This window comes from Anopheles coustani, chromosome 2 (genome assembly GCF_943734705.1).
Source record: "Anopheles coustani chromosome 2, idAnoCousDA_361_x.2, whole genome shotgun sequence".
NCBI classification, from domain to species: Eukaryota; Metazoa; Arthropoda; class Insecta; order Diptera; family Culicidae; genus Anopheles; species Anopheles coustani.
In genome coordinates, this window is record NC_071289.1 from 38,093,808 (window position 1) to 38,115,007 (window position 21,200).

Consider the following 21,200-nt stretch of genomic DNA (forward strand, 5'->3'; position numbering starts at 1 on the left):
GTTCCGGAACCAGAACATTCATTTCATTATTTATTTTAACGCAAATTTCAACTTACTCTATTCTAAAACTTAATGAACTATAAAGAGTTTTACGAAAAAAAATCGGTTGAAACGTCAAGGGAAAACAGTTCCACTACCTAGATGACCTAGTGATCGTTGATTCTTTTCAAATCTAAAAACGTCCATCTCCACATACTGAAATTGATCGAAACTGCTCGAATATGCTGCTCGAAAAGTAACCTTTCCAATGTTGAGCCCTGAAGGTTACATTCAAATAAACGGTTTTGCACACGGTTGATCCGTTGATCCAGCTGCAAAATCAGCATCTGGTTGTACATAGGCGATCGTCGCCGTTGCCATAAAGGTGCATTTATTGATAAATTAAATAGATGCATAGTATTTTATGTAATATAAATCAATAACAGTTGCCAACCGATCAACAATATCTTGGTGTACAAACATACCACCATGTGTTTATCATCGCAAATATAAAATATTACAGATAAGATAAACAAATTATCAAGTTTCCTGAAACTGAACCAAAATGTCATGTTGGGAGATTCAGCAGAACGAAGCAAAAAATTGAACGTTGAGGAAATTTATAAAAATAAGTGTATGCAGAATCAGAAAACCATCTGAAGAAATAAAAAAGAGATTTTTTCACATCTTACAGAAACCATCAGGTACAAAAATTGACACACTTTTCATTTCAGCTGCTAAATTAAATACATTGATAAGCACATACCTAAATATGTGATATTAATGGAACCGAAAATCATAATAGAAAGTGAAAATCATCTTCCTTCTATGGGATTACGTTTGTGAATCACGGTCCTTTTGGACCAATTTAATGTAACTTCAAATCAAATTCTATTCCGAATCCGGTCGTCAAATTCGAATCGTTTTTCCCCATGTAGAGGACGTGGCTTGAAAGTAAATATCGAAATGAAACCACACGACAGTGAAACCCAATCTGGCGAATCATCGTTATTCTTTTAAGCGCTTCCACTCGGTCACGCACTTTTGAGCACACAGCTAGACGATCGCAAACTTAGACGTTGCCAAACGATGCGATACTGGGGGCATAGTGTTTCGATGCTTTGTGTTACAATTATAAATTTTCTTCCACTCCGCTGACTTTGAGCGAATGTGGCAGCGTATGTAGGCATGTAACAGACTTCTGAACGTTATTGCCCAAAGCCGTGTAGGAGATGTACATATTGCCAAATGCCTCCTACATGGAAGAAGCGCGTGGTAAAGAGCGCAATAAACAGGGTGCGACAATTTAACGTTCAAGGCAACAGCCACGAGGAGGATCGCATTGCATTTGGCACTGTGGGAGATGTTTACAGCATGTAAATCATCCCGTGTGTTTTAAGTGAACCGTATGCCACGTGTCAGCAGATTTTGATTATTTTCAACAAGCAATATTTTAACATGCGATAAAATTTTGCAGTATTTATTAGTTAGTATTAAAAGTTTTAAACAACAGTGCATAGGACAATTTTTGTTTATGAATTCCTACATTTTGCATTTACCGAGCGCTCCAACGGGTTTGCAGTGTATGCACAGATGCTTGGGAGACAAACAACTAGCGCTGCCAAACAGCTCGCATGAAACAGTATACGGCATCTTCGATGCCACCGAAGATGATGGAAAATGTATGACGGGTGCAGCATTGCAGCCCACCAGTCGCCTTCGCCAGTAACGGCCGTCAACCGAAACGAGGTCAACGTGATTACACAATTTGCGCGACACAGCCAACTCCAAACTTTGGATGGCTCCGGCAAGAACAACGATTGCCAGTACAGGCCTTAAAAGGGATCACAGGTGTAGCCTAAGCACATTGCATAGGCGAGGCTGTTCGTTTCGGTAACTGTCTTTAGATAATTGCATACGTTCTTAGTTTATTCTAATGTTTAGAAGAAATTTGTTTAAACGCTCCACTCTTTGATAAAAAATCTTAAGAGTTATACGATTCTTTGATTTTTATCATACCATCAACGAATGGTTTTCCATTCTGTTTACCACTGGCACCAAGGGAAGGGTCTGATTTCAGTTATGTAACAGTTTGCCCGTAGTGAAACAGGCATGGAACTGCAGCTTTTGCATGTGCTTGGTATAAGTTTCCATAGTAATAACATACAGCACTAACCTATGTTGCATTAGATACAACTTTTTATCAGCAAAATACGTCTTTACTCGGCTTTAATGTAGTATTCAACTAAAATCTTGTATGAAATTATTTTTATCTGATTTGACCGCCTATCAGACAAGTAAATGGTGTATCCTTTCATGTAATTAGTCTAAAATTGCAACTGAACACTGAATCACACTCACCTGTTTAGCAGTAATAAATTATATCAGACGGATCGCCTGCTCCAGGGGCGAGATATCGGCCAGTTCCGTGACGTTCAAAACGTTGTTTCTGCGACGAATCGATTCTTCGATAACAGCTGAAACGCCTGGTGCATCGACACCGTTAGTGAAGTCGAAAGGGTGCGATACGATTGCGGAGACCTGGTGTTAGTACAACTGATAAAGATAACGGTGACGACGAAGACGACGACGACGGTGATGATTTTTCTCCTAGACAAGCCACTCTTTCGCCAACGCGGAGACGATCGTGAATAATCGTCGTGGCCAACCGGAAGGAAAAGGCCTGGGCAACTATCACAGTACGAAATCGACGGATTTTTCTCGTGCCATTCACTTCGCCTCTTACGGGCACCGCTCGGTTTCATTCGCTGGAAAGAAACTCTGTGAACGCGCGAAGGAAAGTTCACTGCATTTTCACACCGGCATTATGCGCGGATTTTCATACAACAAAGTGGAAGGTTTCACTTTTTACGAAGCGCCCGCCGTTTCACCAGCGTTTCAATGCGGGGTTTGGAAAATTTCACCCCGTACGCACAATCAACAACATCACTCTGAAGGAAGGTTTTCCGGGCTTGTTTTCCTCTAATCCATCAACTTCGCTTTGCGGGGAAACTGAATCATTGGTGGTGATGGGATTTTTGCACTCCCTTCACTCCGCTGGCAAAGGGAGCATTGTGCCGATTTGTTACCGCTTTTCGCGATGCCCGATTTTCGTTTTCCAACACACGCTAACACGACACACGGCACCACACATACAACAGTTTTAAGGGTGAGATTTTCCAGTGGCAAGCAACTTGACGCACCAGCGGATACCTAATGGTAGCTACTTCGATTGCTGGAAACGCGGTGAGATATTGAATGCTTACGAAATGCTGACGAACGGGACGATTCCGAAGAAAAAGCGTATGAATCTATAGTTGTGAATGGGGTTGGAACTTACGCTCCCCACCCGGGGGGGATTGGGTGATAAAAAGGGGTTGTTTTATTTTTTCTCGTCCGAGTTTTGGCGTAACGAAAAACACCCACTCTAAGGAGAGCGACAATTTAATCGATACGGAGCTGGCTTGATGGGCTCCGAATTTTCACTGCATTTTGTATTTACTTTTCCCTTCGGTGTGCCTTAATTTTTCTTCTAACAAAGACCAGCATTAGCAAGAAAAATCTTTGTTGGGCCTTCACCTTCTAACCACTGAAACGGAGTTCTAAGCCTACTTCAGAACGCAAAACAGTGTTCCGCTGAATACTACAACACAATCAAAGGCTGCTCGTTTAACCTCTTAGTACACTATTTCCCTAAAACGAGGTGTTGTGATATTGCTGGAAAATCGCACCATCGAACGCGCGGCGGTTTACCAGCTCCGTGCTCCGAGAACATCAGGCTGCGACTCGCTCTACGAGACGTTGGATGTCGGAGCTGAACCACCAGCAAGCAGAAGAGTGTCGCGGCTTTGCTCGAGATTTCGAAGAACTCCCTCTCCCCGCCTAGCACGATGTGTGAGCAGGTGTGCGAGACTGGATTCACTGTGTTGTTGCCTCCCCTCCCCATATGGAATTTCGCAGAAACGTTATGGAGCATTTCCACGAGGTTTGCAGAGGAGCGGCTGGAAAAGAAACTCGCGAAGTGACGCATACAAGTGCGTCCCGATGGTAGTAAATACGGTTAGTAAATCTCGCTTCTCAGAGGTTACTCTCGGTAGTGGTAACGGTTTCTCCCCCATTAGCGACTGCATTTGCCATGCAATGCTTGTAAACGCCGACCGGAACTGTAACGGCAAAGTTCACCGGTTTTTCTCTAAAATCTTCCTTTCTCTCTCTCTCTCTTATTATTTTTCTCGTTTTCTTTTAGCAAGGTACTAAATTTTCCATATCACTTCCATTTTTATCACTTTCTCAATATTCGCTCTCCTCTCTTGCTACCGATTTTCTTTCGATCTGGAGCTGTGAATTTCAGCGGTTCAGCGGATGTGAGCCGAATGTCGCGATGTTTGTTACCATTTCGGCGTTACGGAGCATTCTTAAAACTCTATATCTCTACGCCTGTACTCCATGACCACAACGGAAGTAAAGGCAAACTTTGTGTTGGACTGACCAGCGAGTCTTCACGGTTCTCTTTATTATTGCCTAGGTGCAAATCACAACAGCCAATTGTGCCTCGGTTGTATAGTATGTTTCTACCTACCATAACACAGAATCCTCCAATTCCATGGTTACGGCAGGTGGCAAGATTGAAATATTTGAGGTTATTCTTAAACACAAAAAAATGAAGAACTTTGTTTAATTTCAAGTTAAAATCCAATTGAATTTAAATAAAATCATCAGTGGTCGTTTGACGTTTAAGCTTTTTGAACTTCGAGTGTTGAATATATTGACGATATAAAAACTACAATAATTTAACCCTCGAGGAAGCTCAAGCCTCCACTTTCGAGATTTCTTAATAAATCTATTATTTTTGCTGTCAACCAAGAAATGAAACGAATCGTAGGTTTTGAGGAGAGCTCCGATGGTGCTCAATGGATTATCGTTAAAGGTGTTAGACTGTTAGTGTTAATGAAATTTCTTCAATTCTCGCCGGTCGCTTGTGATACATGTTTTCCCACTTCTCATATAGTTACGCACATGCGCCACAACATTCATGTTCGGCTGGCTGCCCTTGTTCGGATTGATGCCGATGCTAGTGTTTTTATTTACATCCGATCCGACGGACTAAGGTACTGAACTGCCACACATTCCCCGTTTGAAGATGCTCCACCTGCTGTGGAAAACAACCGTACGACAAAGGTTATTGACCTTCCGGGGGAGAGCGAAAATTCGCTTGTTGCGTAACCTCACCTTACTAGAGCTAACACAAAGGCTTTTCATGGATATTGGACCAGAATATACTACTGCACAACTTCAAATTTCATTCGAATCTCCGTGTCCTTCAGCACGTACATAAGTTCATCGTCTTTTTGGGAACGTTGGGCGTCGATTGTGGGCTCCCTAAATCCGGCATCCTTGGCCGGATCGTCGGGCAGGATACCGTTCGCCATCGTAATCTGCGGTATTTGCGTACTGAAGCTGAGCCCGATGCGTTCCGAGTTGCTCGGTGTCACTCCGATGCGTTCCCAGGAGTCCGCCCCGAACGGAACCACTAGCGGCCCGCCATGGTCGAACGACGGCGTGCGGAAGGGATTGGACGGACTTCCAAAGCCCAGGTGGTTCATGGTATCGCGCGTGAGCTTTGCGAGGGAAGAGTTCTTCGAGGAGTAAAACACCAACGCTGCGCCGAGGGTGTGGGCGATGGATCGCAGGCACCGGCAAACATGTTTCCGTATTTCCGAGTCCAGGTTCTGGTAAACGTCGTACCTACCGCCGACGATGACGATCGGAAAAGGGAAGAGCTCCAGTGTGGCACGATCGGGGTGGTCTTTGCCGATACGCTGCACGGTTTGTGCCTTCATGTCTTCGATCTGCTTCTGGGATGCGTTCTTCGAAATCGCTCGTTTGAGCCCGTTCAAAACGCTTTCCAGGTCCGTCCAGAGCCGATCGGGTTGCGATAAGTCCAGCATTATGAGGCTCGAAAACGTGTCCAGTCCATGGGAGCGTATGGGCATTTCGATCAGTTGACTAGAGTTTGCCAAACTGCCTAGCTCCCAAACGTTGCATATGTTTTTCTGCGCCCCCTGGCCCGTTGCCGTTCGCCGTCCGAAGGAGTACTCCAGTGCAAGCGTCGGTCTCGGTACATCGTCTCGATCGAGGAACCGGTTAATTAGCGTAGACTTACCCTTAAACCGGGATGAAAACGAACGTAATGAGTTATAAACCATCTCCATCTCTGTTTCCCTCTTACCACTCCTTTACTTCCGAGCACAAAGATTGTTCGCTCTGTTGGTACGGATGCGAGACAGGATTCGTTACTAAGCTGCTCCTTTACCAACTTAATAGCAATATCCTGTATCGTTTCGGTCGTATCAACCTCCATTGAGTTCAGCTCACTCATGATGTGTTCTTTGAGAAGAAACTCTTCGGAAAACCGTGTTTCAAAGACTGATGAAAACTAAGCCACTTTTGGACCTGCATATGACAGCCTACGGTTGACCCAGCGTTGCCATGCACAACGGCAAAGTTTGGTAAACAATTCCGATGTTCGACCCTAGTAACGAATCACAAAAAAGCCTCGTACTGAAACAAAAAAGCCGGATGTTCTATGAGGAATGCAATGGAAGCTTAAATATTGTAATTTATCTTTTTTAGGCCATATTTGAGCTGCCATAAATAATTTCTGCATTATTATTTACTCGAGATAAATGAGAAAACGCGATTAATGCCAAGGAATGAGCGAAAAAAGTGGGGAAGTCATATTTGCATACAAATAATGCATCCCAACAAAGTAAACCGTGATACGACGCGGCAATGACCTGAAATATTAAATGAAATCAGTGCGTTTAGTTACATTTCCATTTAATCGTCTTTCAAATTGTAATTCTAACAATAAAAGCTTCCCGCACAGTATTGTTTTCCAAAAATGGTTTTATTTGATCTTACAAAACTGTGTAATAGGTGGTTAGCTTCACTTTGTAATTTTTCTTTTGTCTTAACAGTGCTGCACCACCCAGCTACCTCACTTTCTTTCGTGTCTCTTTATGCTATCTAGACTGTTCTTCCATGTTAGCGCCTTCCAGCGCGAGCGGCTTCCCGCACGAACTAATTATCTACAACAAACGTTTACTACTGTTTACGATTAAAATAATAATAAGCAAAAACATTTAAACCATTGCATGTTTGGTACCACGTGCACCGACCTTCGATCACGGCCAGGGCTTGAAGTATTTTTTCCATTTTTTCTCTCAATTGCATTGATGATTGCATCGTTTACGCAGTTCTTTTAGGATCTCATCGGTTACACTTACACTCTACAACACGCCCTATTCCTGCTCGTCTCTATGTCGGTGATGTTGATCAATGGTGAATTGTGTGTGTGTTTTAAACGAATAAACAAAGACGCTCCAATCAATATCTCAGTTACATATTATGCAACCCACGCGGGGATGCACGATAAGGTGATAGTCAAAGGGTAAAGAAGTATTTGCACTAAAGTCGTATTCTGTTCATCAAACTACATCAAACGTTAACAACAAATTTGTCCCTTATAAAATACGTACATCGGGACAAAACAAAAGCTAAAATGGATGGTTCAGGTAGTTTGGCTGTCGTTATTGATTGTGAAACCGTAGAATAACAGTGCTTATAAAGAGTTTCGCGTGATGTTTAGAATGCTTTGAATGCAACGATATGTCCCGCTAGCATTAGTGTTCGGCCTTTTCTATTTTGACGACTTGGTACCGTTGGCGATGCCTTTCTTCTGCAGGCTACGATACTCCTCGAAGAGATGCTTCATGTCGGCCAAGGCTCGGCAAATTTCCTGTGCGAATCGCTCCGAGCTCTGTACACAGAGGGACATACAAAAGACCAAACAGAAAATTGTAAATTAAACCAATGCAAACAACAAGACAAAGGGAGACAACCATTGTGTGCCTGCTACGTACCGTCGTGCCACAGGATTTCTTTGACGATATGTGGAAAAAGATAAGATCTTCGCCGGCCACAATGTACGATACACCGTAGCCATCGTCGGCCACCGGTCCAAAGCCGCCGCCGGCGCTGATGCAGTTCGGATGCTTCTTCAGGTCCATCTTGGACGTTTGCCCGTGCGGTGTTTGACTAGTGGACAGCCGCCAGGGTTCGCTCAGCACCTCCTGCAGGAACGGCGAGTCAATCTCCAGGTACTTCGACACGACGTACAGACAGAACAGGTGCCGGTCGATTCCCTTGCCGCACATGGCATCCTGGTAACCGAGTTGGTGCCGATCGCAGGCTTCATTAAGCAGACGGACACGATCTTCGACCTATAAAAAAAAAGAAAACAAGAATCGTTAGATCAACAAAAAAAGGCAAACGGATTGGTGTATTCTTTCAAAACACAATATTACCGAAACACTGTCATTGAGCATCGCCTTGACCCAGGCTGCCGATTCGATTGTGCATGGGCGGACGGTTTCCGTACGGCCCTCGCGGAACAGCCGGGTCATGGAAGCTTCGTAGGTGAGCGAGAATTTCCCCGCATCCCTGTAGTACGCTAGCTGCAGGGCCATCTGTATAAAAGCATCCGGAGACAGGCGACACGTTTTCATCAAACCCTTGCCGTACGCATCGTGAACAAGAATTCTCAAATCCACATCCTGCCGAGGGAACGGAGAAAATAATTTATAAGATACGATTTTATCGTTTACCCTGGTGCACATCACGGTCTTTCAGACTTACATTCAACAGCTTCTGCGATGCTAGGTGGGCCTCATCGATAGCGTCCAGCGCTACCTTATCGTTCAGGTCCCAGGTTAAACGCTTAGGGGTTGGCGGTTCAAACTCCGGAATACCGACGGGGTTACCCTTTTCATCGTATCTGCATATTTTACCCCGCGTAGTTGAATATTTAATAAACCAAGAAAATAGTTTTAATAAATACAATTCTTAAATTACTTTCATATAAGCATCACGTGCAGAATTTTGAGACATTTTTTTAGCTCTACGTGCAAACAATCTAAGTTAGGTGCGACAAGTAAGGCTTTAGGTTACGGCAGGAAAATTGATAAAGCAATAATAATCAAAATAGTAGTTAATTTAGTAAACTTCAAGAAGCTAGCTTATTAATGCTGTAAGCGGCATAAGAGAGTATTTAGCAAACCCGCTGGAATGGAAACTTTCATTCAGGTTAAAGAAGTACCGAAATCGAATGTGTTATGTGAATTAGAACAACATTTTGTTAACAATGTTAGTTTTACAGTTTAGATTGACAAAAATTTACAGGGAATTTTGTATCACAAAACGTTTGAAATCGAATTGTTTAAAAACGGGAAAGGATGTTTAAACTTTGTCACAATATCTTTGTCCCCTTCGAAGATTTTTGTAATTAGTTCACTAATTATGGCAAAACTTGGCACACATGTTCATTAACAATTAAAGATTTATTGTATTGTTTCTCAGGCCAAAGCAAACGAGTAAAAAGATAAGAAAACAATATTTAACAAATATGGATTTGGATATTCCATAAACATTTAGTAGTAGGGCATAAAATATGACAAATTTCGTGACATAAAGTACGTAAGAATACCAATCATATAGAATCTGGAAATTTTTTGGAATTTCCTACCACTTCCGTTATTGCTGAGTATTTCGTAAAGAACGTTTGAGAGCAGGATAGGGATATAAATCAAGAAACATTTCTGAATATGCATGCCAAAGGGGAAAACATCGTGTACGTAAGTGTTAAATCCCTATTCGTGTGAGCACCGAATTGAGTTGCGAAAAGTACATGCAACAACGCGCCACATGTGTCCAAGTACGGGGTTTAGGTAGATCGATGGTCAGTTAGTTAATAGTTCGTCAGTGTTTTTTGTTTTTTTTTTTTTAAGGATGAAGGGATTGATCCTTAAACTAAAACCATTACCGTTTGTTGGTTGCTTCTTCAGCGACTATATATTCCCAAACATGTGCCATAACGGGTGCATCGGCCCTGGCGGAAAACAAAAGTCAACGATAGAAAAAGGTAGTAGAAAGTGTGTTTGGTGGGAAGTAATTGGAAGAACCGTTTGCATGAAATTTATCGTCAAATGTCGGTCGATTGTAGCGGGAGATCTGGAGGAGACGAAAAAGAAACCAAGTTGCTGAAGGTACCTTTATCCACCATTCATTTTTACATTTTCCCCTAACCGTGGAATGCGATGTTCTTAAGGTTATACAGCTTCATCCATCACCGGTAGTTTCCCGCCCGCATGAATAGTATGTTCGTAGGGTGCCTTTTCCATGTTCCGGGCACGGATTCTCAAAGCATACCAAGAAACCTCAAAGCATCGAGCAAAGCGTAGCGTGAGTCTATTTATAAAATATTCGCCCCAAAATTTACGAATGTCCCCAATATGTCTCAAACCAATAACATAAATTGTAGCTATCACCATGGTTCATTCCGGAGCGGTACGTGCGACATGAGTGCAAGAGTTTGCCCTTCTCACTAGCCATCTACAAAAGCAAGACCATCAAGAAATTATGTACAAAAGCAACAAAGGGAGAGAAGGGCCAAAGATGTACTAGAGTATGGAGGTATACGTAAACGGGGTTTACCGCTGCTCAGTTTCGCCCATGATCAACATTTCCCAAATGTGCGACATGACGGCTGCGTCCGCCCTGTATTTTATGACGATGTTTTTGATTTGTTTTTTTTTGTGTTTTTGAGAATCGATGATCAGACGGACGGATGTGTATCACAGCGCGCATTCGAGCGGATTGCGATGGATCGATGTATGAGCGATGTCGTTCCCCATACCGAACGTATTTGTTTTGGTACGATTTTTTAAATAGTCCGATGGGAGTCGTATCGGACGGCACAACACAAGGCGATGGGGGGAATTTGGTAGTTTTTTTTTACAATAAAAAAAGGAAGAGAAGAGAGAAAAAACATTTAGACAAATGACACTTGACGAACGTGGACTTATGTTTATCCAATGAGAGGTTGAATGGTATGCCCCACTACAGAAGTGCCCAGTGCTCGTGGGGCGAATCTGAATCCGACCTCGTCCAACCTCTGCTTGCCTAAGTGGAAATCCTACAATCGACGGTGTGAGGGTTACAACCTTGAAACAAGATTGTGACGTACGTCCAGCAGTCTTCTCCGATTCACTTCGATGACATGACAATTTTGGGAAACAATCTCGGAAACAGGCTCCCGTACCCGTCATCGTAACTTACCACGTATGCTCAGCGTTGAATCCAATCTGCCAACGTATGGAAAAGAAGGAAAAAAAAAACATCACTTTAGGAACACGTCAAATGGGTGGCACACAATTGGCGGTACACTTACCCTTCCATTGCTGCCAACGCAGACGGTGAAGCTCTTATCGAACCAACGATCGTGTCCATTGCCGTGCAGTAGATAGCGTCCAAATTGGTCCAACTTTTCCGGATGTGCCAGGTCAAACTCGAACGGCTTTTCGTCGAGCGAAAGCACGAACGCCGCACTTTCGACCGTATGCAGTGAGGTACGGTTTGCGCCCTTCGCGAACACTGTCTGGCGGATTTGGGCCCATTTCGTACGATCGCCCGCCGTGAGCGAGGCGAGTAACTCTTCGCCGGGCTGCGGCTTTTCGTCACGCTGCTGCAGGATGTGCTCGATCTGAATCTGCAGCTCGCACGGTCTCAGCAGCCGCCCGTTGTGGTAGATGATGACCTTGTAGTAGCAACCGCGGTACAGCACGACGATATGGTTCGAGTCCTGGTAGTGGATGATCTTATCGGTTTCCACGCCGGGGGCACGCACGGTGTTGAAGATACGCTCGTACTGCCAGGAGCAGAGTGGCACCAGGCCTTGCACTAGTATCTGGGGAACAATGGAAAGCAAAGATTGTGTCAGAGTGTGACATGTATGGCGCAAGGGAAGCAGCTTTGCTCGCTCTCTCTCTTACTTACCGGTTCGAGCTCCTGTCGTTCAACGGTACGGCGGAACTGTAGCAACAGGTTAACGACACTGGCGGCACGGGCACTCTGGACCTTCGTCGGGTGCATAAAAATAGCGTCGATGCCGTAGAAGTTGCTGTTAACCATCAGGGCGCCACGGCCGCGCAGGTACACATACTCCTCCCACCAATCGGACACGTAGTTCGTAGACCACCAGCTCTTCAGGATCAGATAACGCTGTAGTTTCGTTGCGATGCCCTCCTGGAACTCATTCGCGAGCCGTTCCATGCGCTGATAGTTGCTATCATCCAGCAGCGGCCGAACGGTGCGAAGATAGCGGGACATCGTTTCCTGCACACTTGGCAGCGGCAGACGCGGAAGCGATCCTTGGAAGCTGTACAAACCTGGCTTGTTCCAGGTGGCAAGTATTTTGACACACAGTGCCCACAGCCGCGTCTGTTGGTGTGAGGTGGGAAGAGAGAGATGAAAACGATCAAGAATTTACCGACCCCGAGAGGTAAAGCGAACAGCGTACCTGTAAGGACACTTTGCTGCCCGGTGCACGTTTCTCGTACATCCATCCTTTGTACATTAGCAGCAGCTTCAGCGAGTATCGCATCGTGTAGCAAATCGAAAGCCAAACTACCAATCCGGCCAGGGAACAGGCCGTTAGCTGCCATTGTAACGAATCGCTGTAAGACATAAGAATGTGAATAAGTATAACTGGAATGGCACGTAAATTTGATTTCCGGCCAATAGCGTACCCTGGTAAAACTGTTAACCATTTGTTGACTAAATCAAATGGAACGTGACGGTGGGTAAAATGTAATCCTATCGCTATCGCTATCACCAGCCACAGGCTCTGTAGATGGGCAGGGTAGACTCCGTTGCGTACACCGGTCTTGAAAAAAAAAAAAAAAATACAAGGAAATAAATTAATTTCAATGAAATATTATCACGATCATTTGAAACTGTTCACACCTACCCGGAACCGTGCCAACCGTTTTTTCCACGATCGTACACCCGACTGCCAGACGAGATCCAGGACCTCCCGATCGTAGTTGATGTCCCATCCTTCGTGAGTGATGGAGAACGAGAATGCGACGGCTGAATGTGCTTCAGCCATGGCGCCGGAATACCCTGGGCCGGTTCAGTAAGTATTTAGTTTTTTGTTTCCACACCCAAACCGGCAACACTTTCGGTGAGACAATTTAAACCGGCAATCACAACTGTGGTACACAAAAAAAAACCCCCGTTACACAATCGTGTCGATGATGCTATGCTGATAAAGCTACCCTAAATTAAAGACAAAGAAAGAGAGAGAAAACAACGAACAGATTAACGGTTTTGGTCCATAACTGGGTCAGGGGGTACTGCGCCGGCGATTACGTCTCAAAATAATTCTCCGTGATAATAGAGAACCCAAATTTTACGTCTACACAGCCGCTCCAACACTGTTATCTGCGAACTAAGGAAGCAAATCATGTCGCGGTCGCAATGATAACCGGTTTTCAGATAAAAGCAAGCCACCAGGAGAGAACTTCAATGTCACGGTGTAAGTATTCGCATACGACGCATGTGATCGTAAACAACCTTACTACCGGCCTATTATAGTGACACGATCATTAGACTCTATAATTGCACACGGGGTACGGCCGGCCTTGAACCATTAGTTTCTATTAGTTTTCTAACTGGATGTTTCTAGCAACGTGTTTATTTGTTTGGTATCAAACCAAAATTTGCTAGAAATCTTACAATTAAATTCTTATTCAGTTTCTAACGAAGTCATTTGAGTCGAAGTAGAAATTTGTTATCAGTTTGAAATGTTTATCATTTGACTATGTTAAAAAGCAAATATTCAAATCCGCCCTTGAAAAGGGGATTTTTTATCGCTTTGTGTAATGTAAATTGCGTACCACAAGCGGCACAATCCAATTTACTTGATTTAGAACCTGTAAAGAATGATGTGATGATTGTTACTGACAACGCTTCATTTGAACCCGGTCACGATCGCTTGAAAATCTAACCCGATGTCATGTTTTGGTGGTGGCTTCATTTATGCTTTCTCATTACTTTACGGGCAAATAAAAGAAAGCATTACAAATTAATGTAAAATCTTTCGTAACTCATCGGCAATTCATTGCATTAATCTCGATCAATTCGAACCCGGGGTTGGTGTTCTTGGAAATATGTCCTCGGGTCAATACTTCACTATAAATATTGAATCTGAATTGATGAAAACAAAGCTTTCGATAAAACGACGTTGCGAGTAAACCAGTTTGCATTACGTTTGCGTAAAACACGTCCCGCGATAAGGAAGCATGGCACGGTAAACAGGCGGAGCACATTTGAACAAAAAAACATCCCTCCAAGCTGCTGGCCACCGAGCCCCCTGGCCCAACCCACCGAAGCACGTGTAACCTTGATCTTTGCCACGGTAACAGTGTATGCATGTGTTATGTATATGTTTTCCTTGCCCCGTGTTCACTGAATTCCACCACCAAACACAACCTTGGTGGAAGCCTACCGACCCGGGGCGGCAGCTAGCTAGATCGCTACCGATCGTGCCCTCAACGCCAACTTTCGCCTGCAGGTTGCCAAATCTTCGCTTCCAGCGACCTTGTGCTCTTGTGTCGGATGGTTCACCAAACCGGTGGTTTAGGTGAGTGGCGCGAAAAAGAAACAAAACCATAGACGAACGCTTTGGGTGCACGCTTTGGTTGTCCGCGGCCAAAGGCGGTTACGAAATCGCGCATTAAAGAAACTGGCCTGGTGTATATCCGAGTGACATTGAAAAACCCCCCGCCACCATTCGACTAACGCCACTGCTTCTTAAGGTGCGCGGTGGAGAAAACGAGAAATTGGTTCGGCCCAGTCGATGGATTCCCATCCGGGACAGAAATCACCCGCCACAACCCGTCGTTCGCCGTCTGGTGTCTTGGAGGGTAGGAAATTTTCTTCGACAGAACCATCTGCACGCGCGCGCCTCATTAAGGTAAACTTTCCACTTTCGATGGTCGGGAAGGCGTACCTTTCCACAGGGCCCACTGCGTGTTAACCCATTAGGGCTTGTGTCGATGCTAACCCTTAACGACCCGGGGGGAGAAGGAATTCGCTATTTTCACCGCATGTTTATTCAATTGATCGTTAGATGATGGGTAGATTTTAAGGAATGGGCTTGTCGTAATTTATGGCGTACGGTGTGGCAATCGTGGGCCCTCGCGTGGAAAGTGTCGTTTCGGGGACGGCCAGGTACTTGGACCTTCCGAATCCATCGGCAAGCCGTGTCTTCTTTCCTGTCTCCGCGCCGTTTGCACAACCCTGATGGACCTATTAACTGCGATCGCCTAGAGACTACCATTCGCCATTGCCTTTTAATTACGAATGGAGGAACGTTCATGTTGGGCAACGGTTCATGGGCTCGTTGGCCCTTAAGGTCGTCCGGTTTAGGACGGGAGGAGTTCCAGGTACCAGCTTGAAACGACTTCACCTTTCACCGAGTGCCAGTGCGTTGCAGTATGCTATTATTTAAGCCTCTGAACATGTGAACCAGCCGTTGTCCAGTCAGCTGCTTTGTCCATACTACCATTGCAAGATTTCATTCATTGCGTTTGGTTTGGTTGATCCTAAGGAAGCAGCTACTTGTGGTACAACAAAGATCTTTTTTGGGTTGATGTCCGCTTTCCATCCTTTGAAAAACACTAGAGCCAATTATTTCTAGTTAAAAGAAGTTAAAACACCTTCAACAATAGTCGGCATTGGAAAAACTTTTAAAAATCACAATAAATCTGGTGAGCTACAACTTCAAAACCATGTAACAGAAACTGACTATCGAGCGTTCAAATAACAATAAAAAAACATCACTTCCGTTGCACAACTGCCTTCCCGAAACCAGCACGCTAATAAATAACGCATATCTAACCTGCTCTCACTCCAAAGTACACTCTAAACCAACGCAATAGAAACGCTTCAGGTGGCGTAGAACCCGCGACCAACTGCACACGCGCGTACGGGTTGACCAGCGAACGACGACTGACGTGGGATCCGCGCTGTCCAGCGGTCGTGGCGACGCGAGATGGCATCCATCGGTCGCGACGGCGAGATAGTGGAACGAACGCATCCGTTGTTTTGTCGGACGAGGCGGTATGAGTGGGGTACTACTAGCGTGCTAAGTGTGCGTTGAACGACGAACAAACCACCGCGAACCACGGGACCGATCTTTACGGATCAAACAATACGGACAGCGGCTACGGATTGGTGGCATACGCCCAGGGGGGCAAAGGCTAATCGGAGAACGACTCAATCTGTAACTGGTTGTACCATTTGATCTTGCATATTCGCAACTTGAATCAGTGTGTGATCAGTGATCAGGTTTTTTAAGAAGATGCAGAATGCTAGCAAAAACAGAAATGAGTCGATCGTCTTTACTAGAGGAAGGATAGTGCATTGTTTTAGGAACCTTGCATGTTACCCGCAAGAAAGAACTGTTTCAATTACGTCCACATGTGTTTTAGCTCCGTCTTGCTAAACTTTTATCTAGAACTTCACGATAAAGGTTTTATGTTTTTTATGTAACTCTACTGCTTTTACTGAACCTTTTCGATTTTTTTCTTATTTTAATTTCTAATTACTATTGAGCCCTAGTCTGTGTTCCAAAATTCCAATATGCGCTTGTATTAAACATGCGTTGATTCCGTTGCAGAACTATTATTTTTTCAAATTGTCTTCAACAGCAATCTAGTATTTTTATATCAAGAAAAACTAAAACGTACATTGGAAAAAATTTTCATGATTGGTTTCGGCGCTTTATCATCCTGGAAATGTGTTGCTGTTGACCTTTGAAACCGCCCGGTTAGTCAGCCAGGTAAATGACGGACGAAATTGTTAATCTTGGCACGCCGAGATTGTGTCCAGCATGGAACTTATGCCGGGTTTATGCCAAAATAGCACCCAAAAACCCGTTAATCTCTGCGGCTTAATGATTTCTAATCGGGAGACACATGACGAAATGTACGTCATGATAAACTTAAAAATTAAAAAACAACAACGTATATAAATACATATTATATATCCATACATGACAAAGATCATTGACGTGTTGGATTTGAAATTTGCTCTTAAAATAAACATCGAAGGAAGCTGTTGATACAAGAGCCCGCTCTTCATCGACAAGTGTCCCACTGCGGGAGCACGAGCCGTACTTCACACATGGTTTTCGTGTCGATGGGACGCGCGCAGACGAAAGAATACAGTACGCAAACAAAACAACCCGATGCCGAAACGGACTCGCGGTTCGGTGACGTAAACGGTGGCCGGTGCAAAGTCCACCGGGTAGCGGCAGGCGCGCGTTGCGTCGTAGAATACCGCATCGCTGTTCACGGGTTCCGGCTTGACCAAGACAACCAGAAAGCGCGTTAGAAATGCTGCCGGTTGGCGATGGTAGCGCCTTTGCTTAAAATATCACCAGTACTGCTTCTTCCACCGCCCCAGGTTGGTGTTGGTTAAACGTGTTCGCCGGTTTGTTGATCACTAGATCGCACTCGCATCATAATGGTTACGGTTGGCTCGGGGCGATCAAGTGATCAAGGCGTTAAAAGGGTAAACGTTCCACCGTTTGCAGCAAATTTCGTGCTGACTCGTGGCATATGTCCGCTTCTATGCATATCTTCTATTCCGCCCGCGATAAAAAAATTTCAAGCATTTTCGTTTTTTTGCATAATGCGCCGTGTTGGAATTTGATTCTACTTCAAACCAGATCGAACCAGTTGGTGGCTGGATGGCCCAAGGAAATGATAAGAAAGTATCAGGCTTATGAAGTACGTCGGCGGACGGCGTCGAAGGTGGATTTGGTTCGTTTTTAACATGGCTCAAGATAATCGAACCGAACCAGGAAGGTCAGCTGACTGGTGCGACGGTTAAACATTATACAATGTTTTGTTTGTAACGTCGCTTAAGGTGCTTCTGGGAACATCATTGAGATAACGGAGATGTGTTGCATCAAAGATAGGCCCCACTGCTCCCTGCCATGTTGCTCAAACAAACGGCAAACGCAAAGGCCTCCAAATTCCGTTTCAAATCTGACGAATAAATTTCATTCACTTCGACTGTGTGATCATTTCCGTTCGTTAATGAGTAAAGGGGAGAGCTAAATGAGACATTTTTACTTCAGCAATAAGAAGCCACAGCTAATCTTAAGACTATTGCAGTAGATTCGATGAAAAACTCATTACATCCTATTAGTTTAACGTGGCTCCGCAATTAGTGATTAGTCTCGAAATTATTCTTATTGTTGCGAAAATTGATTTATGGATTAGCGGTATAGAATACCGACCAAGTATTTTATTTTTGTGGGTATTGTTCCAACAAGTAATAGCACTATTTTAAAAAATTATTAATATTTTATGTAAAAATATGTTTGTGCCCAAAAAAGATTACGGTGTAAAAGTTAATGTAGCCGATAAAAAAAGAAAAGATAACGCTCAACTCCACGCGATTTCTCTTCTCTTTACTTTGTTCAATTTCCCAAACAATGTACACACTATCTAAAGAAGGTAAGAAGCAAGCAATGTCTATTCCAAAATAAAAGGATCGTAGATAAGACAAGGGTACCGGCCGAAAATGTAAACCAGGAACCGATTAGAGCAGGGATAAGCACGCTAAGTCAATGCCCCTCACGGTGGCCAAATCCGCGATAAGTCTGCCACAAAATTGTTGGCGCACGGAGGACAACATTTTTTGCCGTCGGTTGGAGGACGTGAAGAAACATTCATCGGAGACATCCGTCCAAAGGTCGCTGAAGCTTATCACCGCTACCACGGTTTCGCGATGACTCTGTTCCTCCGTTCGGCGTGCGGCGGATGTTTATTCGTCAGAATCCCCACAACGAAACGGCGAAAGAGAATGAGCGTGCGACCTTTGGCTGACGATGTTGTGTACAGCGTTCGGAATGTGCGGTTAGTGGCTGTTGGAATGGCATCTCGAGATTTTTTTTACAATGCAGCTGTATGATCGCACATTGAGCGAAATAAACTGCAATGATCAACGGCAGGCGTTAGAATCGATGGCCATACTTTCGAAGGCAACCGGGGGCCGCTGGTGGTTGGTGGCAACAGAGTGGAGCAAATTGTGGATCACCCACAAACCAGTTCTGCGATCGCGGTTGAATCTCTCACAGACAAATTCGTTTCTAGGCAGGCACAATGCACAATGCAACCCACTGCCTTCACTTTGTGCAATGTTGAAGTGTTGGGCCGCGGTTCAGCGTGTGGTTTCTTGATTTGCTTCGCGTCTTTTAACAGATCTGACCTCCACAGAGTGGATCCAAGATCTCACGAACACCAGATCGATCGCGCCGGCATGGGAAACGGGGAGACTTGGGTAGAGATAGGTGTTTCCGATGCTGTGTACATCTCTCCACACTACTTCCCTTCGCCTGTCCGCATTGTTAGGTCTTAGCGCAGGTTGCTGTTTTGTTGACTGGTGGAGGACTTTGACCGCAACGTGGCTTTGTGTTGGTCAAACGATCTCTACATCTCAGGTTGTTGCATAATGTTATTTTTTGGCCTTTGTCGCTGAGCTTTCTTTTCCTTTTTTTCCTACGTATAAATGTTGCTTTGATTTGTTTTGATTTACATTCGCCTCACAGTAGGCTGACACGGAGGACAGTTGAATGAAGTTTGGGGGATTGGTTTCCAAGGTGAACGATCGAGTGGATTAGGGTTTAGTTTTAACATTCACAGTTTGTGTCTTTAAAGGTATCAAAGGGAGAAATATATTTGAAAATTGATTTACGATTTTCATAATGGACACCCGTTATCGGAATTTTACAGAGTCTTTAAAATGGTTTAGACCAAACTTGTTAATGTGAAGTTATGAGGAATGAAAAATATAATAAAATTCCTCAACCACTTCTTTTTATATATATATTTTTTGTATTTTTATGGCTTAAAACATAAATTCACCTAACATTCACATTTGTGTGACTACATGGAAGAACATTTTTACAACATCACTAATTATAAACGTTCGAAATGTTTTGATTATTCTCATTCGTTATCACGTTTCGCCCCCGGAAAAATAAACCTCGTAAATGCCACGCGCTGTCGTGCGCGAAGGCATGTCCACACTCACACACATGCAGTGTATAGGCAGAGACGGAAAAGTAGGTCAGTCAGAAAACCGAAACCGAACGGGATCCGCCGACTAGCAAGGACGAACTTGTTTATGTTCCCCAACATTTAGCGTTTTTACTTTTACTCATACGCCCTACCGTTTTTTTACTGGTGAAATGCTCTGAACCGATAGAAATTTGCTGCCCACTTGTCCAAATATCACCCAGCCGGTGGTTGTTCGGCCATTTTAGGGCAAGGGAATATTTAGAGAAAACCTTAGTGAATATGATGAATACGGTGACAAACTACCGTACGTGTTTACGCGTAGTTCTGTTGCACCTTAATTTAGTCACCGGTTTAGTACCGTTAGTTGGCCAAAGTTCTATTTATAAGCACTTACTTCGTCACTGTTTCGTTCTGATATTCACTATCGGGGGGTACTCTGCAGGAGCAAACAGGCGACAGGTTTTCTTCTTTCAAATCTGTTTTTGATGAAGCGCTAACGAACAAAACACTTTCTTGTAACGACTAATCTTTTACACTGTTGTCTCACATACGTTAGTGTTAATTAAATTACTCTTTGTAATCGATTACGCAAAACGAAAACTTCACAATCACGGGACAATAGTCCAGGGAACATAGAAAGAACCGCCCACGTTTGTATCCGATCTGCAACTGACAACGATTCGATTAGTGTTGACAGAATCGGGATTTGGAAGATTCGAAGATTCGATCCCTAGACGGATTCCAAAGATTCGAATCCAATCTGACGGAATCTAAGAGCCCCGCTACACGACCCGAAAACTCAAAAACTTCTCGGCGAGAAGAGGGGAACAACCGAGAAGTTTACGTCAAAAACTTTTCAGCTCCGTGAGCTGAAAACTGCACCCGAGAAGTTTTTGGCAGCTAACCGAAAACTCAAATGCGTCAGAAGAAGAAGACGAAAAAGAAATAAATGTAAACATAACAAATCTCAAAAACAAAATAAACGAACATATGGTGATAAATTTACGTGTTTCTTTTGTAGTTACGGTAATATTTTGTCATTTTATAGCTAGAATATCAATTATAAATTCACTATAGATCAGGGGTTCGCAAAGTCCGGCCCACCAACTGATTCCAAAATCTAAAAGTTTCAAAAAGTTTAATGATAAAGATTAAAATATTTTATTCTACCACTTTTTATGTAACTTGAGAACATCAAAATCTTCCTTCTTCATGCGAAGA

General features: G+C 43.9%; 2 protein-coding genes across 3 annotated transcripts; both read right to left on the reverse strand.

Annotated features, from left to right (window-relative positions):
• Positions 1 to 5,258: 5,258 nt before the first annotated feature.
• On the reverse strand, positions 5,259 to 6,358 carry LOC131265877 (cytoplasmic dynein 2 light intermediate chain 1). The gene is made up of 2 exons (XM_058268217.1): positions 6,209 to 6,358; positions 5,259 to 6,143 (listed from the first exon to the last, which is right to left on the reverse strand). Exons 1-2 carry the CDS (start codon positions 6,356 to 6,358, stop codon positions 5,259 to 5,261), a joined length of 1,035 nt encoding a protein of 344 aa, XP_058124200.1.
• Positions 6,359 to 6,891: 533 nt separating this feature from the next.
• LOC131266816 (carnitine O-palmitoyltransferase 1, liver isoform) lies at positions 6,892 to 20,629 on the reverse strand. Of its 2 annotated transcripts, XM_058269463.1 has the most exons (13): positions 20,374 to 20,629; positions 12,848 to 13,158; positions 12,627 to 12,763; positions 12,398 to 12,554; positions 11,875 to 12,318; positions 11,270 to 11,785; positions 11,158 to 11,183; positions 10,534 to 10,596; positions 9,863 to 9,928; positions 8,680 to 8,818; positions 8,349 to 8,597; positions 7,905 to 8,264; positions 6,892 to 7,801 (listed from the first exon to the last, which is right to left on the reverse strand). In XM_058269463.1, exons 2-13 carry the CDS (start codon positions 12,986 to 12,988, stop codon positions 7,682 to 7,684), a joined length of 2,418 nt encoding a protein of 805 aa, XP_058125446.1. In that variant the 5' UTR covers positions 12,989 to 13,158; positions 20,374 to 20,629; the 3' UTR covers positions 6,892 to 7,681. The 2 variants fall into 2 exon arrangements, with proteins under 2 accessions (XP_058125446.1, XP_058125447.1); XM_058269464.1 differs by lacking the exon at positions 10,534 to 10,596.
• Between the last annotated feature and the right edge of the window lie 571 nt (positions 20,630 to 21,200).